Source organism: Aptenodytes patagonicus, chromosome 6 (genome assembly GCF_965638725.1).
Source record: "Aptenodytes patagonicus chromosome 6, bAptPat1.pri.cur, whole genome shotgun sequence".
Classification (NCBI taxonomy): Eukaryota; Metazoa; Chordata; class Aves; order Sphenisciformes; family Spheniscidae; genus Aptenodytes; species Aptenodytes patagonicus.
This window is the reverse complement of record NC_134954.1, coordinates 3,456,396-3,480,412: the sequence shown is the minus strand read 5'-3', so window position 1 is coordinate 3,480,412 and position 24,017 is coordinate 3,456,396. Positions and strand designations below refer to the sequence as shown.

At 47.4% G+C, this 24,017-nt stretch overlaps 1 protein-coding gene and 1 long non-coding RNA gene across 3 annotated transcripts in view; both read right to left on the bottom strand.

Annotated features, from left to right (window-relative positions):
* The window catches only part of SGPP2 (sphingosine-1-phosphate phosphatase 2), a 39,905-nt gene extending 22,876 nt beyond the window's left edge, over positions 1-17,029 (bottom strand). The window contains exons 1-2 of one of the 2 annotated variants that reach the window (XM_076340859.1): positions 16,829-17,029; positions 2,049-2,207 (exon numbers count right to left, since the gene is read on the bottom strand). In XM_076340859.1, coding sequence (XP_076196974.1) covers positions 2,049-2,207; positions 16,829-17,017 — 348 coding nt within the window. In that variant the 5' untranslated portion in view covers positions 17,018-17,029. Of the gene's footprint in view, positions 1-2,048; positions 2,208-16,828 lie in introns of those variants that run through there. The other variant, XM_076340860.1, reaches the window with a different exon arrangement.
* Positions 13,992-14,564, bottom strand: LOC143161725 (uncharacterized). The gene is made up of 2 exons (XR_012995588.1): positions 14,220-14,564; positions 13,992-14,141 (listed from the first exon to the last, which is right to left on the bottom strand). It is a non-coding gene; the product is annotated as an uncharacterized LOC143161725 (long non-coding RNA).
* Positions 17,030-24,017: the final 6,988 nt, after the last annotated feature.

Below are 24,017 nucleotides of genomic sequence, written 5' to 3'. Positions count from 1 at the left end.
CTACCACTACCTTCTCCTTAGGGCTCTCCGTCCGATACCAGCTCCTTTCCCCAGCTGGGTAAGAGCCTCCTGCAGACCGTGCCTGGGTGCTGCACTTGCCCCTTAGTGCTCTTCCCAGCCTTCTACCGGCAGCTGTTGTCAGAGACTATCGGGCTACCTGGATTTTTACTTTCATCTAACACGGCTGTTCTCCGCCCCACATCGTCATCCGTGCCGAAACAGAAGCATTTCTTTAAAACTCTGAACTGCAGATAGCCTGCGGATCTGCACTCCTGCTCACCGCGGTGTCGCCAGACAGGCGTCCTTCCAGTGCTATCGCCAAAAACCTTCCAGTAAGTTAAAAGCACAGCTTTGTCACACCGAGCACCTTGGCATTTCCCGTGCAGCTAAGCCGATTCTGCTGTCGCGTACACGACCAAGGTGTCTAAGACAGACCGACACCACCTACAGCACCACGAACGCCGGTGCCTGTTCACAGCCTGCTCGCCAGCAAATAAGCCACCCAGCCGAGCTTGCCATAACGTTAACACATAGCCTGCACAGACGTTTTTAGCCATTTCACAATTACGTATAATTAAAATGTTTTTAAACTGCAGATTGTCACAAGTCTGTGTATTTAAAACAGCTTCTCCTTTTCAGTATAAAATGCAACTCCAGAACTCCCGAAGTCAAAGAATAATATTAATAATCGTAATATCACACGCTTGAATACTCTAATTAAACCAGCCTAGATCTGGCCAGTACTCAGACGGACCCCTTGCAAGGTAAAGGCAAGGCAAGTCTGCAGAAAGGCACGTGAGGAGCTCTAAAGAGTCATTTTTTGAGCAATATGCAAACCCAGAAGGCAGTGACTACCAATTATCATCTTCTGTGGCACGTTTCCAGAAGCAGTAGGTGTACTCCTGGCCAAAACCCAACTCTAATTATACAGTGTCCACCTACTCCTAAATTTCATCCGCAAGTTATTTTTCATGTTCTCTTTATAAAATGTATCGACTAGGGTTACTGGCACAGAACGACTGATGCCTTCGGTCCAAGGCCGGGTGCGTTTGAAGGGTATGAGCCAATTCGGATTGTTTTTATTTCCCATCATATTATTTGGACAAAAGACAGAATATTATTAACCAGAATTGACTAAGTCAAGGAGAAGCTTCACTGTAAAGAAACAAAGCTCGCATCCAAGTTTTTAACAAGCTTCAATTTCTTAAATCGATGTAGATTGACAGCTAAACCTCCAGGGTCTGCCATCTGCCAGAGATGCTTCCTACCTCCCTTCTCTGTTCTAAAACGGTCTTATTTGGGCAGCAAAGATCTGATCGATACCAAGATGAGCAGTGGCAGCGACAAAACAACAGCCATTCCCAGATTGAAATGCCTGGTTATCTACTGGTTTCCAGTGCCAGAATGGAAATACATTATTCTGGACACCCCAAACCGCATTTGTGAAGGCTGAAGCAATGCTGAAGCCAGTTAATTTGAGAATGCTCTGGCGTTAACAAAAATCAATGCTTTTAAGTCTTAGCCTTCAACAGAGAATCTGATTCCCCCCCCAAAGTGACTGCAGAAGCACCCTGTTTATTCTGCTGCAGCCTGCAATCCCCTTCCTATTAGGTTTATACTGATTTCAACTGAACCAGAACTATATGAACAGGTTATGCAGAAGAAATCGGGGTAAGAGAAAGATTTCCTAAAGTTATAAAGAAGGATCCTTAAAATACCATGATAGCTTGGGAAGGAGGTGTTTTCCCAACTCTTCTGTGCAAACCCCATCAAAAGCAGCTCAGTCAGTTGTTGGGCTGAAAAAATAAGTCAGTGCAAGACGTACCGGAGACGAACAGACAACCTGCGTCAGCTAATGCCTCTCGCCTCCTCTCTCAGCGTCGCAATGCCTCTGCTTCACAAACGCACGAGTCACACGTCTAAATAACGTTAGCTTTTTTTTGTTTGAAGGGATTTTGTTTGTTTGAGGGGTTATTCTTACTCTTAAATATTCATTTGCTACAGTTACAGAATTAACAAGTACGTGTTTAAGTCATAGAAATACTTACAGACCAAATAATTATCATCCTTCTAGACACAGAGTGATCTATGTTCCAGTAGGTAAATGGAAGGAAAGTGATATAAAAAATCTCTTCACCCAAAGCAGCTGAAAACTTGAACAAGTAGTAGTAGAAGTAGTTCTTCACAATATACTTCTGCGCGCAACCCTGGAAATGAAAGGATTTTAGAAAGTTTTAGTGAATTAGCAAATTATATAAAACATGTAAGATAATTTAACTGTTACAGTTACCAGCCCTTAAACCAAATAATTTGTTGGAACAAGCGTCAGGAAATGAAGTTCAATTTTTATAGTAAAATGAAGACTACAGCGATGGCTCAGTTACATTTCCTGCAGATCAGAAATCTATTCAAACTAACTAAGGGTAGCAGTCACATTGACAAAGATTTCCGGGAGATCGGATCAGTTTTTCCTCCAAGGAAATCAAGTATATTTAAGAACGGGTACCGATGCGTTAATTCTGAAGTTTCTACATCTGTAGATAAAAAGAGGCACCGTTGCTTTCGCTGGAAATGTGTTTTGAGATGAAAAAAGTAAACTGCAATTACTGAACCACTTCATTTTAAATTTGCCTCATTATAGCAGGCAAAGCTTACCCCGCTAGTCCCTGAAATTTGCCGTCGGGTGCCGCTGGTATCAGCATCCCCTCCACCGCCCTCAACACCGGGCTCTTGCGGGCGCTTCCGACCCCGCGTTCCCCCACGGCGGGACGCTCATCGTATCGCCCCGCGCTGAACCGCCACGGCTGTAAGCTACAGCCCGTACACCTGAGCTGGCTCAGTTACAGCCGCTGCATGAGCTGATCCGGGGGAAACAAGGCTGGGAGCGGGCAGAGAGAAGAGCTGCCCCTGTCACCTCCAGTGTCTTTAAGTCACAACAGGCAGGTTGTCTCCTTAAACAGGAGATACATTGCAAACTGTTTAGGACTTTATTCATTTTATTAAGCTACGGATTTCACTGCTCTCTGGATTTGGCAACTAGATGATTTCATTAGATGCACCCCACCTAAAAATACTTGTTTTTCTCTCTTCTAAAAGGCTGCACCCAGCCCGCCGGAGCCGGGAAGCCACACGACAGCGTATATTATTAAGGCCACGACTTTGGTCACTTGCGGCGAGGTTTGCTGTTGCTGCCGTTTGGGACTAGTAGACCACTAAGAAGCCTCCCAGCCTGTTAGCAGGAGCAACATGCAAGTGAATCGCATTTTATTTAAACACCTGTACACTTTGGAAAAAAGGAGATATATATGAAGAGGATTTTTGATTTGGGGGCAGGAGCAAGGGAGCCAATCTAGTCTCTCTCCATCTCCCCAAAAAGAAAAAACAATAAAAAATAAGAAGTTGGCTGTGTAAATACGAGGTGAAAGAACTTCCTAAGGATGAGAGCTGAGAAGGGATCATGAAGGTTTCAGCATAGACACACTAAGTTAAGATATAGCTTTGACATAAGCTCCTAAAACTCTTCTAAGAGGAAAACTATTATGCTTGGACTTGACTGTATAACTAATCTACCAGAGAGAAATTTTCATCCTACGTGCCAGTGAGAAAATGTAAAAATCATCTAAGGAGTCTAGACATGCATCTGTGACTCATCATAAAAACCATTAGAAGTTCCAGTCCCTTAATCTGCTTTCAATGGAGATGAGGCAAACCGCATGAAGACAACAAAAGCAAGATGGAAAGAAGTTGCATCCATTCACCTACCACAGAAAAAAACCCCAACACCACATTTAAATTGATTTTTGCATCAATAAACAGAAAAGATGAGTCAACGCTTTTGAAAGACTGGGGTGACAGGAGCGTTCCCCCAGGTATTAGTAATAGAGGTCACAGATGAGTTACTGGCATCCCTCTAAGATCATTCAGCAGTATGCTATGGCTGAATAACAGAGCAATCAGCCTAAGTGTCTCGAGTCTCATACGCCACTTCGAAAACACCCCCAGTGCAATTAGCAGCTCCGACGCTTCTGCCTGAGATCCTGAAACCGCATTTGGCCATACGCACATTGCCCCAAAGAAAGCTCTCTTCTGGCATCGCTAATTCCTCAATTAAGCATCAGTCTCCAATGTATTAGGAATTACGTGCTCGTGTGCTTTAGATCAAAGATGATCAGACATATCCCTAAGGTAACTCTTTTAGACTTGGACTCGTGGGATGAGGGATAAGACTTTCTAATTCCAGTAATCTGTTTGTTTGGGGTTTTTTTTGGGGGGAATAATTCTTCAGGTTCTAAAAGAAATCTGGAGTTAATATTTCCAGGCAGAAGGCAGGACCAAGTCTTTCCACATGATTTTTAAAACCTTTCTTTTTTCTTTCTTCTTTTCTTTTCCTATCAGAAATCACTCCCCAGTTGTTTGGGGGGTTTTGTTTGGTTGTTTTTTTAAACACCTTTTTTTTTTTTTAAACACTACACCAGCAGCTGTGGACAGCCCAACGTGTGAGGCAGGGGACAAACAGATCACATCTGTGACACACGACGGTAACAGCCACGTGTTAGGCACGCAAGGTATCACACAATCGCTCCACTTCATTTTAGGTAGTGTATGGTAATAAAAAAAGCGACATTTTCATTCATTGCGATCCTAAAGCATTGTAAGTACAGAAAGTCCACCCCGTGCACCTTTGTACCCTGGCCCATGAGAGGTCTACGTTCCGTTGCAGCAGTTAGCTCACATTTACTATTTATATCCATTATTTCTGCAGAAAGCAAAGACTACTGTGCTTTGTGAAGCGCCTTCCCTTTTTATCCTCATTCTAACTCCAGTGCAGGAAAAAGCCATTACAATTGTTTGTGTGAACATTTAGCATCTTCTAACACTCTCAGAAGTTTATTCAGTCTCTACTTTTAAATAACCCTGGATCTTTAGACTTGTTTGTATTTAATGCACTGAAGTGACCTGATGCCTTCCACAACCTCTGAAGACTTTCAATGAGTCAGCCCCTCCATCCATCTCCGTCACTATTCCGTCTGGATCAGAGACGTTTTAATGGGCAGTAATTAAGGCTGTAGAGAATGTCAGAATTTTAAGAACATTTCAGAAGCAAGGTGTAATAAGCCACGACATTCGCAGACACAGACGACAGGTAATTTCACACAAATGACCCTTCTCATCAACTATAAAATATCTATTTTGAAAAAACTTAACTGCTCAAATTACAAGAGACTCACACATTCATGTGAGTCTCCATAAATTAAATACTCACCTGAAGTACTGGCACAGAAAATGGCTCTTGCAGGACACCCTAATTTCTCAATCTCTGCACGCTGGTCACGGGTGGGTCACCCACGGCAGGCGCTGCCCCACGCACGCTCGGGGGTCCGAGGACAGCCCCTACGCTGCCGCAGCACCCACCCAACCTCCCCCGGAGCGTGGGAGCATCCCCAAAGTCTCCCTGCGGAGCGGTAACAACAGGGCCAGCAGAGCAGATCAAACCACCACCCTGGTGACCCTTGGGAGATACTAACACAATGACACAGTACGGCAGGAATCCATCGTTTCAGACAGCACATACATAAAGAACATTTAGCCTTTATAGCTGAAGTAAAGGAACAGCAGCTGAACCACTAATGTAATGGATTTAAAATGTATTTTTAGGCAGAGGTATACCCCCCACAAGACAAAAAAAACCCATGTAAAGATACCACTCCTTCCAATTCCTGTAGGATCTCTCTTGTCGGGCGCCGGCTTTCCCTGCCCTGTCTCTAGAGACAAGCTTCGCAGCATCAGACGTCTAAGGCTCAGAGCCCTGACCCAGAGACACCATTAACCAACGTTTTGTTCTCAGCTCTCAATTACTTTGGATCTTTCAGAACACGTGCATGTTTAATTAAAGTTCTTGAAGTCCCTTGCTTCCCTTCCAACAGAATTGCCTTGCAGAAGATCAGGAATTTCCCTCCCAAAGCCCCGAGTTAATGCATTGCGATACCTCTCACTTAAGGGAGGGGAGTTTTTTATGCTGCAAAAAGGCACAAAATTTAGAGAAACCACCAAAGACCAGGCACGAGAATAAAAAGCCAAAAATTCCTGTCTAGATGCTGCTGTACACGGAGACAACAGAAATCAGACAATCCAGTCCCGCAGTGCAGTACTGTGTGGAGCATAACCGGTGGGGAAAAAGCCTTCTGTATTGCAGTATTCTGTATAAGCGGTCAGTTTTACGTCACTTCTATGTTTCTTAACTGTACCCCGTTAATAAAACAACCCATCACGTCACAACCAAAAATTAGGTACCGGTGATCCGATTGTGGAAAAATAAGAAAAAGCAAAACCCACGATATCAAAGGCTTCAGCTCTTCCATCCATCTGCACAGCTAAGTGTCAAACAATCTCAGAGTTTTCTGAAGATCCAGCTGAGAGCAGCCAGTAACATCACCAGTAACATCTCCAGCACCTATGCATTCACCTCTCCTGGGAGCACCAACGCTAGAAACTCACCGCTCCAAGATGGAAGAACAGGGTGGCCAGGAAAAAGGGGCTGTGCCCCAGTGAGAGATCCTGGTGTGGCCGTGAGCCCCTCGCAGGGAGGGGTTGGGGGCACAGGACCGGTGGCGAGGGAGGAGGCAGCAAAGGAGGGATACAGACACACGGAAGGAATTGCAGAGATGTCAAAGAGAGCAGAGGGGAAGGCAGTAGCACACAGAGCCTACAAAATGCACATAAGGAGTCCCAAGGCACGAAAAGCTTACCTAACCCAGCTCATATCCATGTGCAGCTTCCCGCCCTGTTCAAGCGCTTTTAATCAGGTAATTATTTTCTCCCCCCCCCCCCGAATGCGATGCAGCCAGTTAACAAGAGTTGTCCAGGTTTATATAGCGTCCTTGTTGTTGAAGAGACACCTAGAGCTAACTGAAACCCGAGAAACGTGGGGATGGCGACAAACAGAAATCACGAGAAAACCCTCCTTCAACGCTATAAAGTTCTGACCAGCTCTGCTATTAGCAGAGAGGGCTTGTTTACTACGCAAGTAGGCAATGTCCAACTCGCAGCTGTTGCGCACGCATTTGTAGTGGCATGCACTAATGGCATAATGATTAGGGACATGGCCTTGGATCATCATTTGATGCAGAAGCAAGACAATCTCTGCATGAGAAGTAACAACGTGCGAGCTTCAAGCCAGACAACCATAATGCTTTCAGTAGTCTCAGGCACAGGACAAGCAGGGAGTCCAAAAATCAGGTGGACTTCTGGTAGCATTTCAGTAGTTTCTTAATTCATTCAAAGCACCAAAAAAGGCCATTATGTAAAGCTCTCAGCAAGGTACTTCAGCAGAGCAGTGCCGCACGGCCAGCGGCACCAGGGACGGCTGGAAGCTGTCAGGCTGAAATGGGCCAGGCTTTGCAGGACCAAAGGCTGAGACCAGTCAAGTGGGAAACAGGAAAGGTGCGTCCAGGACTCCCACCAGTGCTGCCACGCCGGGCACAACGCTCGCCCAATCGATGTCGCACCATTCATCACCTCTTAACGTCAGTGCATCTTCATCCAAAGTTTCCCCCTTCAGTCTGTAAAGGGCGGTCAGCTGAGACAGATACACACACCTGCATGATCAACACACACTCAGCACACCGCAGCTAGGACGGGTCCAGGACATAGTTAAGACACCTCAGTTTATCCCTGAAGATTTCATTTTTTTAATCTTCAGATTATTTTCCCTTCCGCTCTCATTAGTACCCGGGAGGTAGACTGAATTATAAGTTATATTTCTATACATTGCTCTTGAAGTAACATAAGAGGAACCCCTTCCTGCAGTGATGGCCAGAAATCCTGACTTACCTGCTAAAGGGAAGGTGACTCATAACATTTGCACAGAATAAGACATGAAAAAGTTTGATTAGACAATCTGGGATTCTTTTTCTAAATTCTTCGAACAGCCCTATGGTACTGAGTCATAAGTCCCTGTATACGCTGAAACTTCTGCAATTTTGCTCTCAAGCTGCTTCTCAGGACTTCTTCGCAGGAATCATTTTCCACAGAGAGGACACATGATGCTGTTTCTGTTAAAGGAACACAGGTAGATGTAACAGAATCTGCCAAGTCATTTCAATATAAAGTGGAATAAAATAAGACTAGAGTTGACAGAGCACTTGCTTCGGCAATTAACAGGAAGACTCAATGAAGGAAAAAATTGATTATGTCGTCTTCCTAAAAGAAAGCCTTCTTAATTAAAAAAAGAAAAAAGAAAAGCCCGTAAGTCTCTTTCAGAGACACAGGGGAATGGCTGCTAACGAGACTGGGATTGCTCGTGAAGGACTATGCCTGCAGTCAGCTGGAAGGACAGCCTCGTGTTTCCTGAAAGACAGCCTCACCAAAGTCTAGTCCAGCCTGTCCACCAAGGACAGACAGTTTACAGTCCCATCACTCTGACAGAAGTTTGTCTAACCTGTCCTTACTGATGCCGATGGTGGAGGCTCCACTGCTTGCTCCAGGCAATCTCCGTGTGCTTTGCTCTCCTTGACACCTAGCCTGAAACTTTCTCACTGAAATGTAAACTGATGGCTATTTACTTATCTACTGCAGACAAGGAACAAATTGGTTCCTTCCTCCGAAGGCTGACATGGGAGAAGCTTGTTACAAGCGTTCAAAAAGGACGTAACTGTCCTCTCTTCCACTGCTTAATCGCCTGGTATTTCTTACAGAAGAAATTTAGCATTTTCCAGACACAGCACTTAACGTGCCTGCCTTGAATTATGGTGCCCAAAGATCAGACGTGACACGGTAATGCTGAAGGAATAGTCCTGCACAATTTCATTCATTTTGCAGGCTGTTTTCAGAATAGCGTGCCACCATTGAACCATGCTCAACCTGTGACCTCCTCTAATACCTTTTTTCTCCACGAAAGCCTATTGCTTCCCATTCTGTAGTTGAGTATTTATTACACCTGCTTGTTCAATAGGTATCTGCACCTATTGAATAAAGTCAGTTTCCAACCATACCTTCATCTTGATGAGACTATTTGATTTCTGTTCTTGTCCTCCAGTCTACCCGCAGCTCCTCCTAAATTCATCTCACAGGCAGCGTGCCTCTCACACCTACATTTCCAGCTAGTTACTTCCGTGTGGCTATAAAACCTATTCTGAAGAGCATCTGTACTCATCGTTTTCCATCAAAATGTGTTCTTCGTGGCACTCAAACTCGCAGGCCATTCAATTTCATATATTCCTTTCTTAGCAGATGCCTGGAGAGTTGACATCCATGATTCCTACCAGCTCATATGCTTTGGAGCTTGTGCTAGTTGCTAACAAAAAGGCAAGATCATCTGATCTTCTCCACACAGTGGCCTCATGGTATCGGAATGATGTTTCAGCCCTTTTCCCCCAGTATCATTCAGAGAAACCCAAAGAGGTCTACCTTCCACCACGGTCTTCAGACTTGTGAGCAAACACCTATACACACATCCCCGACAGGGAGGGTAATGCCTTTGTCTTTATTTCCTTGCACTCTCTTTATGGAAAGTTGTCCCTCTCACGGCTGTTCCAGTTGCCCGAGTAACTCCTCGGACATGCAGTTCTTAACGCTTTTGTTTTTAATCTCTGATGAGCATCAACAGGAGTTTCATACCAAGAAAGCCGCACAACACCAGCATAAGTAGGGCTGCGTGCATCTACTTCTTGATGAGCACTGTGAAGGCGGCTCACCTCCTTCATCCTCTCAGCAGGCGACGACCAGCCCTGCTTTGCCGGCCAGAGGTTAGGCAGGCTGGACACGGCTGTTTCAGGTGCCCCCGACAAAACTGGTGGGTGAGCTTCCACGTGCTTCAGCATCCTCCTACACTCCTGGAAGAACTGGCTGATTTGTGCAATAAGGAAGTAACAGGGCAAGAGAGAGGCAGGAGAGGGAAGGGCGGAAGGAAAAGGCTTCCTTCCTCCCTGACTTACAGTGGGAGAACAGGTTTGTTTAATTGCATTTTAATTTGTGAGAATTAGATGGCAATTTTGTGAGGTGCACCACGGAGCCTACGCCTGAAAGTGTCCGAGGAAGTAATTTTAAGGGTTAGGTAGCTGCAATGACTGTGGACAGAGGCGGGGGCAAGCTTGAGTTAAGGACCAGAAAAAGGAAATTGCCGACGGCTCAGAAGGAGGGGGACTCCTGCTTCAAAGCGGAGATCAAAAAAAAATGCCTCTGAAACTCAACCATATTTCATATCTCCAAAGGCTGAGTGTTACTGAAAGTGGTTTTGGATAGGAGAAGGATGTGTCACACAACAACAGTTTTCAAACCGCACAGCATTAGACGGCCACCCTGCCCACACGCCAGCTCCCTGCGAGCACCGCCACCTCTCCTTTTTGACTTCCTGCCAAAACACATGAGTCAGAGCGTTGCTAGGACCTGCACGGCTGCTAGATACCCAGGCTGCTCTCCAGAGATCTGGAGAAAGAAGAGTGGGAAGCCCCTCACTTTGCTTTTTCCCCCAGCACGCCTGGGTTTGGGGAGCTCCCGGCGGCCGGCAGCCTAACCCAACAGAAGCATACGGGAATAGCCAAGTGACCAAGGACTTCAATACTGTGTTTCTTCTCATAGCAAAATGCTTGTTCTCATCTTAAGACTTGCTTTTAGAAATTAACTATAGCCTGGAAATTTGACACCGTAGATTAGTCACGTATTTCCACCCAGCAGCATCATGAACCCAGTCAGCCGGCTTCTGCACAAAGATCGTTTCCACGGTAGAGGTCTATTTTGAGAGGCACGGAGCGGCAAGGCTTCTGGAAGATAAATGGGCAGAGTAACACCGTACCATTTTCAGACAACTAAATTATTATTTCTTTATAATCTGTTATAATTAGGCAACGGCACAAGGAGAATTGACTGTTTCCCCAGCAGATAGTTCCAGGATTCAAGTCAAAGAGCAGTTTCCTAAGGCAGTGCCGAATAAGGCTTCAAGTTAACTGTCACTGTAAATACGCCAGTCCCAGGTAGATGTGCCCCTGGAAGGCAGAGACCACTGTAAACAGGAAGGGACACGGCGTTCAAATTGCAGCCGTGACTGTAGAGAGGCATGCTGGAGGACACCTCAGCAGCCAGCCAGCCCCTGGGGACGAGAGCAGTAGATAAGACGTTCTCAATTCACTCGCTGCCTCATTATTAGTTGCGATTAGTGCAGGCCATGCCCATGTCAGCTCTGTTTCCAACGGGGAAACACACAAGGAGACCAACGGGTGACCCGATGTCACCGACAAGCGCTGTTCAAGCAGACGGCCAGGATCTCTTATGCCGCTGAACAAGTGACTCTGTGGCTGAAGCCCCCTTGGCACCCCAGCAGCCTCCACGCGCCAGCACCGCTCGGCACATGCTTGCAAGGTTTAAGGCTTCAGTCTGTGCCAGTTCACTATTCACCCCGGCACCTCACAGGTAGGGGCGACACTGGCATCACAGCCGCACTGCCGTACATCCCCCCTCCTCCTCCCTAGACCCCTCTTACAGTCTTTTGCTTATTCTGTCCTCTGCTTTGTGCCACACATCCTGGTCCACGGGCCTTACATTTGTCAGGGAACAGGCTCCTTGCTGCTAACGCCTCTGAGCCCTTTCCCATGCAAACATTCGGTCTTTGTGGCACGACTGAGGTGCCTGACGCGCCTCTCCTGGAAAATACAGTATCTCAACGCCCTCCCTTTGCACAGAGAAATAGGGAACACTGAAGGCAATACACCTAATTAAACTGGTTAGCATAAGTAAGCAGATATAATTATGTCAAGTCGAGCTAGCTGCAAAGGGGATAACAACAACCTGGTCTGCTGTCACAGGATGATCACACAGCTTCGTGCGTACCAGAACTGGCAGGCTCAGGGAACTCTTATTAGCAGTAGCTTGCAACAGCCAGTTGTCTTCAAAAGGAAGGATTAAACATACTTTTTTTTTTTTACATCTAGTAATAAATATTCACAAATATAGTAATACAATAAGATAGTAATAAATTAGCAATGTAACCCTATATTAAAGCATTCACATACCTCTAAATCTAGACCAGTATCAGTTTACCTTGGAAAAATAAGTTACAGGTGCTAACTATACTGAATTGATATGAAGCCCTGTAAAGCAGGAACTTGAATAGCCATTTTAAATAAAAATCTCATGGTTTAGGCAACGCTACCTGTACATTCTAGACCTCAGATTTACTTGCCGTAGCAGTCAATAGTCACCTTCCATTGCCCAGATGACCCATAAATACTCCCTGCAGAGCATATGCACAAGGTGAAGTAGAAGAACCAGCTGTCCAAAGGAATTTTCCAGGGAGAACAGATTTTCTCTGGCCCCTCGCTCGTCAGACCTATTCCTGTTCTCCAGAGACCCAAAGGAGAAAAATAACAGCAGATGAGCTTTTATTCTTCCCGTTGATATCTGAACTAATGGCCTAAGACATTCAGCAGAATTGTAAAACAGTAAGTGGCTCACCTCCAAGTACTGGAATTAATCCTAGGATCCTGACAGCTCCTCGCTACGAGGTCCAGCAGCCTCCAAAAAGATGACTCAGGCTGTGGGCCGGGAAGCGCTGAGTCACGAAGCACCTAATCACCGGCGTAACGACTCGGGCTCCCGGCACAGCCCCTAGCATGCCCCCTGCACCGCCACCCACCTCGCCGGCAGCAGCTCCCTCAGCAGCAGGCACCGCACAGCCACGCAGGATACCCATTACAATCAGCAAGTTGAGGTTTCACAAAACGTTGTTAGCATCAGGCGTTTCTGCAGCAAGATCTAGAAGATGACTAGACACTGGTAACAAATGGCACGGGCCCAGCTTTGCTGCCTGTTCTCCAGAGGGGGACACTGGTCTTCTCGCTGAGGAGCGGCAAACCCAGCACTAACAGATCTACACAGGGTTGCCGCACGCTACATGAATCTTGGATGCAACTGTACCGTCATCTTCCAAAGGACCATCACCCACAGGGCTGGCCAAAACCATCCGATGAAACAGTCTCGTTCATACAGACTAACAACGTCCCCTACCAGCTGCTTCCCACGGAAACCTTAAAACAAAAATCGGACACGTGCAAGACAGGCAAGCTCCCTCGGCCGCCACACCGGGTAGGGGAGAACTGAACACAAAGTACCAGAGCAGCGGGAACGATGCTGAGGAACGTGAGCCTCGTGCTCAGCCCATCGAAATAAGAATCTGGACCTCCTGTTTCTCCAGCTGCAGCTCCAAACTGAGGAACTTCCAAAAGTTCAGCCATATTCTCTAGGAGGACAAAGCACTAGCACTTGAGGCAGAAATGCCTTGCTGCCAGCTCTCCTAATGGTGCTCATGGGCTTTTCTCACAAGGGTTTGTCTCACCTGCTGAACCTACCTTAGCTACTGTCAACTTACTGCTGCATGGAAAGGGAAACAACGTGAAACCAAGTAAGCCAGTAATACGATTTAAAAAGGAAAAGCAAGACTCTGAGGCTGATGCAAAAATCTATTGGAAGGGAACACCACAGAAGAGAGACTTTGACTCAAGCTCCAGAGCAAGTCTACTTCACATTACCAGACATTCCATCACAGCAAAAGCAGTGCTGTCATCTATGTCTTGCCAGTAATTAACTACATTTTTGGGGATTGCAATACACCTCAGGCGGATGTGCAGTTTTTACCTACCTTTTCCGTTTCTGTTACCATCACCTTGCTGGTATCCTGGTTATTAGCCGTCTCACCTAAGGCACCACCAAGAACTATACAATCACTGAACGTGATCAGGCAGTTTATAAACATTGCACCAGTTCGGAGCAGTTCTGACAGTTAAGGTATAACTACAGAGTAAACATGGACTGTACTCTTCCAAAGGCAGAAAGATAGATCTCAAGAGATGATAAAGCATCTGGGAAGAGTGGAGAAAAACAAACAAATCTCTACAGAGAACTCTGAATGAGAGATTTTTTTGTTGTTGTTGTTCCCTTTAATTCAGGCTATCAATTTCAGGAGCAAAAGTCCATCAGGAGGTTACAGATAAGCAGAACTCTACTTTTTAAATATATGTAACATTTATTTGGCCACTCACTAAAACTGGACAAGTCTTCAGAAAGTTGGTCAGTATTTTTAAGTGTGCAACTCGAGGGCTTCATACAGAACGTCAGGAAAAGGTATCTTCCAAGCAGATTCAGAAAGAAATTCCCTGTGAAACAAACTAATATTAGAGAGGAGTGCAGAAAAAGAAGTATTAGCTAGAGACAGGATAATTACAAGAACTTACTGTCTTGTCTTCCGTAGTAATAAAACCCAACAGTTCCTTCACTAAAAGCCCATGGGTTCAATATTAAGTCCAAGCCAGGGCATGATTCCAGCTAGCGCGTTGGACTAGCACCGTTTCGTATCATCCTCAGATACCCGAGTTCTCACTTGACGTATTAAAAAGTGTTTCTAGCTGATCTGGTAACCAAGGGAACATCAAGAACATGGGCTAAGCAACCGATTCAAATATTTAAGAAACACGCAGCCCTCGCTGTCACATCTAAGCATTTCATTCCTTGTCTTGTCATCTCAGGGCAGCTCCTGCGGGGCAGACGGGACTGCATTACAAAGATTCAGAAATACAGCCACTCACTGCGCTGCTGACCACTGTAATGAGGCCTTGCTAACTTTTTTTTTTTTAAAAAAAAACCCACTTATAATCAACAGGTTATACATAAAAGAAGACACTGATGCATCACGAGTAGCACTGCTGGCAACAAATGCATGCAGGTAGTTAGAGGCCTCCTTCTCCCAGATCATGAGCTGTCCTGTCTTGTTACCCTCCTGAGGGATCCCCGTCTCTCCATGCAGTATGGCATCCGTCCCTACCAGGGGTGCCCATCCCCTCCCAAACCACCACCAGCCGGTAGCCCTCAGCTCCCTTTTCCCCAGAGTCCCTCCAGCCGGGCCACCGTGGCCCACGATCCAGCCCACATCAGATGCGGGGGGCTGAGAGCTGGCACAGAAGAAAGGGGAATGTCCGAGGGAGATGGAGCTGTGACAGCCCCAGCATCTGGCCAGCCGTTCACGTCTTCTTCGCTCAAGCACTCAATCATATACTCTGTTTTCACAGGTATAACCTACTGATCATTCAAGAACCTACACAGAAGAACCTGAAAGCTTTTAAGACTACTGCATTGTGACAGTAAAGAGAAAGTAATACAGCCTCATAGAAACCTCCTGTCCTGATAATACAGACTTCGAAAGCCCCAAGCTTCAGAAAGGGATGCTCAAGTTGAGCACAGAGCCATCCAAGGTCACCAGGAGCGAGATGCAGGGGCAGTGCTCAAGCACCTGCCTGCAGCCAAGAACAAGAAAATGCCACTGTCCATGGAGAGTTTACGGCCAAAGACTTCGCTACGTGTACTAGACTCCTCCACTTCTTTGCAGATACATCAGGGCAACCCCAGTTCATTTAGCAACAGAGCAGCGAGTGCATTTTTTGGCATAAGGAAGATCCAAATTCACTTTCTGCATCACCTGGCAGGTTGCAGAAGACCGTCTTTGTATAAATGGATTTTCACAGGGGCAGAGAGAGTCTGTCTTCATAATTCTAGCACTTCATCGAAACATCGGCCAAGCCATTACTCCCATCTCCATTTTCTTTGGATTTGAACCCAACTTTCACATGTTTCAGAAGCGAGTGTCCAAATTACGTGGAAACAAACTCTTCTGCTTTTACCTCCGGGTCTCACGAAGCCTTACCCAGGACATACTCACCCTTCAGTAAAGGTAGCTGTTTCTTGTTTTGTGAAACCCTAAACAATTGCTCCAGGTGAAGTGAACGGCTCCGTTCATGGAGCATTAACTTGGACAGGGTTTTAGTATCAATACTGTTACATTAATCATGTCACCGTTCAACAGCAAGTAGTGAAAACAAATCTTTTAGTGAATTATCTGCATAATTTACTGAAAATAGTTTACTGTAGTTCAGAAGTGAACAGACTGAAGGACTACGCCGATTGTCCTTATCTTCTAATTGAGAAAGAGTCAAACAGCGGCTGGTGATGAATTTTAGATGCTTGAAATGGGAAACCAAGCACTGGATGTAGAACAGGGACGGGTAAAAATAGTACGAGAGGGGAGGACTGGTAGAGCCGCGGCGTTCACGGCCGGCCCGTGTTTATTTTGCAGGTAGAGTTTGGAAGACAATTCTCACACCTCCTTTCCGAAAGGCACCACAAAGCGATCTGCTAACGAATTAAAGTCATTACAGTAAGAGAAAAAGCAGGTTATCCAACCTGTACACATGGGTTGCGTCACGCCCTTCCCTGTTCCCTTCAGATACACAAGGGAATTGCAGACCGTGCCATGAAACGCCGTGACCTGCTTGGCCGGCGGGAGGCACAAAGAGCGGGGCCCTGCCTCCGCCAGAACCCCGGCCGCAGCAGAGGGAAACCGACCGGCACCGGCCCGGCCGGGGGCGACGGCGGGCAGAGCTCCCCCGTCCCAGCGAGCAGCCGTGGATCAGCGAAGGGCCGCAGCCCCCCGGACGGAGGGACCGCGCTCCCAGCCGCTGCCCACGGGAAAACGCGCGTCCCGGGGAGAGGCAGCGCTGCCGCGGAGCTCCTCCGGGCACCGCCGCAGGCAGACCCCCGCTCGCACCGACTGCTTCATTTCGGGGGCGCCGACGATAGAGGGGAGTGGGGGGGGGGAGCGGAGAACCCCAGAAACGCCTCCCCGGCGGGACCGGGATGATGCCGGGCCGCGGCCCCGCGCAGCGCGCCCCGGCGCCCCCTCCCCCTCGGGGACCCCCCGGGGAGCCCCGGCGCGCACGGCCGCGGGGGGCGGCTCTGCTGAGTCACGGCCGTGCCCGGCCGCTCCCCCCCTCCCCTCCCCCGCGGCACTCACCTGCGGCCGGGGGCCGCGGCCGGCGGCTGCCGGGCGGCGCCGGGCGGCCGCGCCGTTGCAGGCGCCGCGGTCCCGACCCCCCTCCGCGGGGTCGCCGCCGCCCTCCTCGCCGGCGGGGAAGAGCCCGCAGCGGCGCTGGAAGCGCGCCACGGGCTGGGAGCTGCGCAGGGTGCCCAGCAGGCGGGCCATGCTGCCGGCAGCCTCCGCGCCGCGCAGCCCCCGACCCGCGCAGCGCCGCGGGGCCGCGGGCAGGTGCGTTGCGGCCCGCCCCGCCCCCGCCAGGTACCCCCCCCGCCCCGCCCCCGCCAGGTACGCCCGCCCCCCGCCCCGCCCCGCCCCGCCCGCACAGGTGCGGCGCCCCGCCCGGGAGCGCCCCCTGCCGGCCGGGCCGTGCGCCGCCCTCCCCCCCCCCGCCCCGGTGCCAGTGGGAAACTCGGCCAGTTCCTCTTTTTTGTCCTTTTTCCTCCCCTGACAACAAAAAGGAACATGATCTGCCCTGAGATCAGCACAGCCCGCTTGCTTCGCCTGAAGATAAAACCCGCCCTGAATCTCGCCACGAGGTTTCCCTGGAAAACACTTAAACGTGGGTGCCGTGAAGAGGCGGGCGAGGAGGACTGCGGGGGGGGGGGGGGGAGGGCCTCTTCCCCTCCCCACGCCAGCACTCACGCTACCGCACCTCTGGGTGGAAGGGCTCCCCCGGCTCGCATCCCACCGGTCCCCCTCTCGGGTGTAACACGTACCCTGGGCTGGCCCCGGTTCCGTTTTTGTCCCGTCTTTATTTTTTCTCCTGAATTTTTCTCCTGAATATTTACACGTCGGTATTGTATACATACACATGTACGCACACCCAAGCACACGTCTCTTAAGCGTTTTCTCCCTTAAATGCAGCTATGGAGTTTCCCACAGAACGAGAGACGTTACCGCTTGGAAGATGCCCCTCGAGCTCCGGGGCTGCAAAACCTGCCGTGGATGATACTCGCCGATTTCTGCTCGTGAAACGTTAAGGACCTTAGTTTTGTTGGTGTATTTGACTTTTTTAGAACATTTCTATCCCTATTTTGTACAAAGATTGCAAAATCATCATTTGCTCGATGTAGGCTCGTTGCACATTCGTTACTTTTCCCCCCTCTCAAACACCCCAAATTATCCAGGATTGCGCCCAGGCTTTTTTTTTCCAGAGCCCTTGAAAACCAAAGCCCTGCTCCTCCGCTTTTTAGAAAGCGGGTTTGCCTCCCGTGCCGTTGCTTGTGCTGACCGCGGGAGATGCTCGCCCAGCCTCCGCGAGGCACTGGCAGGGTCGTCTCCTCACCCGGCCCCGGCTTGGGCCAGGCCAGCTCCGCGGCCGTGGGCGGCGTGGCCTCCGCGAGGAACTGCAGGGACAGGTCTCCTCCGCTCCCGTCCAGGCTCTAGGGCAGACTCCGTAGATCCCATCTAATCGTTTCGCGTGATTCATTTTCTTTTATCTTCTCAAAATGTAATCTTCTATCGTTCGAGGTTTGCCCAACCACAGCTCCAGGTGACATCATGTTTCAGTGATGCTTTCCTCATTGCTTGTGCGCGCACGCACTCATCCGCGGCCGTGATGACAGGGTTGCGGCTCACTTGTTGGCAGAACCAGTTCACGCAGGCTGAGGAGGGAGGCTGCCCCTAATAAATTAATGGCTGTGTAATTTATTAGGTGCACTCATAAGTATCGGGGAAGCTTTTCTGTTCGTTTTCCCGTTTCTTGGATATGCGAAACATCCGCAAGTGTGGAATTTCAATTAAAAATTGCATTTATATTGCTTAATTCCTTCTACATAGACCGACTTCAGTAGAGCTGGATGAGAGGTGAGTTTGGTCCGTAGTTCCTTCACGGTTATTTTCATTGTATTACAGGAAGAGCCTTCAAAACTATTTCATTCTTATTTTATCCACCCATATGACAACACGCATGAGAGTTTTTAACACGTTAATTTGAAGAGTAAAATTACGGCCCCGCCGGCGCGGCTGGGAGTTTTGCCGCTGATGCCGGTGAGATAGGATCTCATCCAGAGACACGGCGTAAAGCAGGAAAGCAGGAAGGAAAGCGCGTGGCCGGGGCCAGCACTCGGTAGGTATTTTAAAACATCTCTTTGTCAACCACAAGTCAATATTTATCTGATCTGCCCACATACTTGTGTCTCCCCGTTGTCATTATAATACTTCCCAAGTATTAAAATAGAACTAACAATTCGTAGCCAGCTTCTACCTAATTCTTCTTCAGGCAAACACGTAGGTCAGTAGGAGAGTGCCTCAGCGAGGATGTCAGGATCCAGCTGATAAGAACTCAGGATGACTGAGATTTTTTTTCCCAAACTTACTCTAAACCTAATAGAGCCAAAAAAAAAAAAAAGGGGGGGGGGGGATTTCTACCTGTTGTTAATTTTAATCTGCCTTGTCCATGTCTTTAAGCACTCCAGCTCTTAGTTTGTCTTTATTCGCTAAGGCTTCCAAGAAAGCCAAAGAGGGGGAGGGGGGAATCGACTTTTAAGAATTTACCATTTTCTTGACATTAGCTTAATACAGCTGTGACTTTAGATTGGGTTAGTAGATTATTTCAGTGGAGGCATTCGCGCAGAACAACTGCATGCAGTTTTTACCCCCGTTATTTCCTTACGCTAGCCTGAGTAGCAAAGCATTAGACAAACCCAGGTCTAAGAGACCTTCCTACTGCTATGTGGACTGGGGAACACCAGACTAAGCAAGCCCTCTCGGCTTCCCGGGGGAAGCGGCACGCAGGTACGATCCACTGGGGAATGGGACAAAAAGCAAGGCCAGAATTGCAGCGTCATTGAAAAAAAAAAACCCGCAAACCGGGTTTGAAGCGTGTGCCGGATCTGAAGGAACTTTAAGCATCCCTTCAGTCAAGACTGCAGTGACCCTTTGTCTCTGCAAAATAAGGCTGCGTGTGGAAAGGATGCTGCCCGTCGTTCCCAGCTTAGAAATGAGCTGACCCGAGTTAGGTTGGAGGTGTGGGGGCATTTTATAAAGGTGCTTTGGGGGCCCAGGGGTGCAAATATCCAGCAAAAAGGGATTTGTGCGAATGCCTGGAGAGGCCAGACGCCTAACACTCGTTGAATCAACATGAGCGACTATAAGTGGTACATAAGCTGATGATGGAAGTTTGTGACCCCTTTTTTGCTACAGAAGGTGAAGGGATTTGTGAAAGTTATGTTCCTAACATAGACTGATATCTGGAATGAAAGAAACATTTCCGTTTGGGATTAGGGCACGAAGTTTTCATGAAAGAAAACTCGTTGATGGCTTTTGGAAGTTTTCTTAGGAAGATAACCATCAATCTGATCAATCTGCCTCTGCTACCTCCCCTCAACCAATTTTTGAACCATCTGGCAAATTCAAACCACGTTCATCATGGGAGCAGAGGTTTCCGCAGACCTGCTGTCGTGGTTTAACCTCAGTCGGCAACTGAGCACCCAGCCGCTCGCTCACTCCCCCCCTCCACCCCCGGTGGGATGGGGGAGAGAATTGGAAGAGTAGAAGTGAGAAAAACTCGTGGGTTGAGATAAAAACAGTTTAATAATTGAAATAAAATGATAATAACAATAATAATGATGTAATAATAATGATAATACACAAAGCAAGTGATGCACAGTGCAATTGCTCACCACCCGCCGACCGATGCCCAGCCAGTCCCCGAGCAGCGGCCCCCCCGGCCAGCTTTCCCCAGTTTATGTACTGAGCGTGACGTCCCATGGTATGGAATGTCCCTTTGGCCAGTTGGGGTCAGCTGTCCTGGCTGTGCCCCCTCCCAGCTTCTTGTGCACCTCCAGCCTTCTCAGTCGGTAGAGCATGGGAAGCTGAAAAGTCCTTGACTAGTGTAAGCACTGCTCAGCAACAACTAAAACATCGGTGTGTTGTCAACATTGTTCTCACCCTAAATCCAAAACACAGCACTGTACCAGCTACTAGGAAGGAAATTAACTCTATCCCTGCCGAAACCAGGACACCTGCACTCCTGCACTTTGCGGGAGAAATGGCAGTGGAACAGCGGACGGAGACACAATTCGGGCTGCCTGATGGCCCCACTCAGGACACACTTATTTCCAGGCGTGCTACTCGCAATTCCACCTCTTGCCTATCTGGTACCTAACAGATACGGGCACGGCTGCAGGATACAGCAGCGTGGTTTTGGACCACCGGGAAGAGGGAAATAAGAGATACTTCCAGGATGGAACAGAGGATCGTAGGAAGGTCCGTAACACATCAGTGGGAGGTGTTTGGGCCACGAAGAGGATGGAGGGTTTGAGGAGAGAACCGAGGGCAGAAGACTGACTATTGCAGTGGAAAGTGCCTAGTAACATGGAATAAAAATGTATAGGAAGCTTGTTTTATCATTCACACTGCTCATGGAACAACTTGCTTATTCTTGCTCAAAGCAAGAGTATGAACCATTCCTCTTCTATTCCTCTTTAGAACAATGCTCTAATCACCTTTTCCTGGGACCTACCTCACAGTGTCTCTGATGGCCAAGGAAAATACTCAGGGTTTGAAAGATTTGCTTTAGGGAAAAAACAAAACAAAACAAAACAAAACCCAAAAAATTCAAGAACTGTCCCACGCTTTGTATGCCCCATACAGATTTTCCGACATGTCGAAAGGCAGTTTTCTGTAAAACCAGTGGAAGCAACATCACTGCAAAGGACTAGATCAGTAGCATTCTGAGAGTGTTTAAAAGAAGCTATTTACAAACTGTCCTGCTGCGAAAAACATTTTTAAAGCTTTAACTGGTGAAACTGCCTCATCTAGGGCCAAAATTTCTCACTAATAGCTGGTCAGCATTCAGCTGCATTTTCACAAGGGAAGAAAATCACCTCTGGGCTGAGGATCAGCGTGAGAGATGAGAATACGAAGGACAACTTTTGAGAAAGCTGAAAATAGTGCCTTGCGCTGAAAGCATTTCCTTAACAACAGTGGGTGTCACCGTCATGAGGGTGGATAATTTTGCCTCCAGCATCAACAAAGCTAAGAGCGAAGTACCGATTCCACGACGGGGGGGTGTGAATGACGATGCTAGGAGAACACGGCTCAGTTTTCGGATGCCAGCGTGCGTTTGCAATCCTGACAGCCAGACAAGTCTTGTTTTGACTCATAAGCCGAGGGAATGGGTCTGAAGGAGCAAGTACGAGCATCACTTCTACAGTCGCTCTACAGACAACAACCACATTTCACTGCGGAGGATCGTACTTAGAGTTACTTCAGCTGATAGCCCTTTCAGGCGGCGGGGGGTTATTAGTTATACACACAAATGTCAGAACTGCAGCTTTCCGAACAAAAAAACACGGGGATGACATGAACATGGACAAACCGAAGCCTCCGCTGAAACTGCCGTGGAGCAGGCGCAGAGCCGCTGCATTATGAGATGTCTCTGGTACCAGGGGAAAAGGACTTACTAATATCTTTAATACCTGGAGGGGGGATGAAGATTTGACAAGGTAGAGCTATAAAAACCAGCACGCTGTGACCTGGGACCCGCAGAGCGTGATGGCGGGATGTGGGCTGTGCCAGAGGGAGGGGTGGGACTCAACTTACTGTTTTGCCACGATCCCTCTTCTTCACCATTTGAAGACGCTTGGGGCTAGACGCAGAAAACCTTTGGCCGTGCAGTGAAGACAGAAATCCCACCAACTCATCAGTATCATGGCACATTGCATTTAAACAGGCTTTGGACAAATTTTCTTTCCCAGCTTCATCCCGTATGTTTTTTTTTTTACCCTCAGTCATTTTCTCGATGTACTTTAGAGCCCAACTCTTACTTTCATCTTCCTTCACCATTTTTTGGAAATTTGCGTTTTTCATTGTTTATATTGCGAAAGAAACAAAATTTGTATGGTTTTAATACCAAAAGTTCCGAGTACTCTTTTTATAAGATTCTTGCATTTTCATTTCATTTAGCTCACACGTTACTGAACACATTATTTTGGATCTGAGACTTTTGTACTGAATGTCAGACCCAACCACCCACTAACTTCACAGGGAACAAAAAAGGAGCTTTCTCAGCTTAGCTGGAAGAACTGAAGATTTTGAAGTGAGGTGAAGAGATGGCAAAGTTCTGTAGAAGGTACCCTTAGAAACCAAGGCATGAGAGGCTACGGTTTTCACAGCACCTGAATCTTTTGCTTTTGATTCAATGCATATCGAAGTTCAAATAAAATTCATTCCAAAGAAGTTCTCTTAGAAAAAAGTCTTTTGCAACATAGGTCAGTAAAGAAAAAGAATCACAAAGTTTCACCAGGCTTTGCTCTGCAGCAGTAGGAATGGTCTTCTGTCTGCAATGTAAAGCCGTGGATAGGTACAATTCTCACTGAATCTCTCCCAGATTTGATCGCCGTTTGAGACGTAACAACGCACACCAGCTTGATTTTGCACCGCAGGAGTCCACACAGCTGTAATGGGTCTCGAGCCTGCATGTTTTGTATGCTTTTCCTGACGATGAGAAAATGTTCTCTATGCCAATATCTTCTTTAGTTTAACTGAGCAGTATAGCAAGATTGGAACATGTTTCTGTAATAACTCAGCAGCCTTCAACACACTGAACACATAGCCGATTGTCTTTGCACAGATGGTTTCAAAACTGTAAAGCTCCAGCACACAGCATATGCTAAATATATCAGCCCTTCAAGGTCCTAACTGCTCATCAACTCCCATAGCTCTGGGCGTGGAAAAAATGGAATTGTAGACCCGTGTTTTTAGAATTCTCACATAATTTTATTATAAAATCCTTATTATATACATATGGTCATATTTCCAGTTTTAGAGAACGTAAGTACAAAAGCAAAGTGAATTTTAGAACTTGGAAAGATGAAAGCATCTCCAAAAACTACGAGAAAGAGAATGTGCTGAAGCTGCGGCTGCTGTCTTGGGTAGGAATAATTAACTTTTCTGTTTGCAGTCTAAGTAACCAGATAATGCTATGTAATTGCTTATGATTTGCATTGCTTGAAATGGTATTGCTAATTTCCAGCAATGATTAGCATGTCATTTAAATAATTATTCTGCACCATATCATTTGGACACTTCAATTGCACGCACATCTACTGTGAAATTCCTAGAGGTGTTCTCAACATTTCGAGTTATTTGTAGGCTATACCATACCTTGGCTGTTTCAGTGTTTTGGGAAATAACAGCAGAAGAGAAGTTAATAATGCTA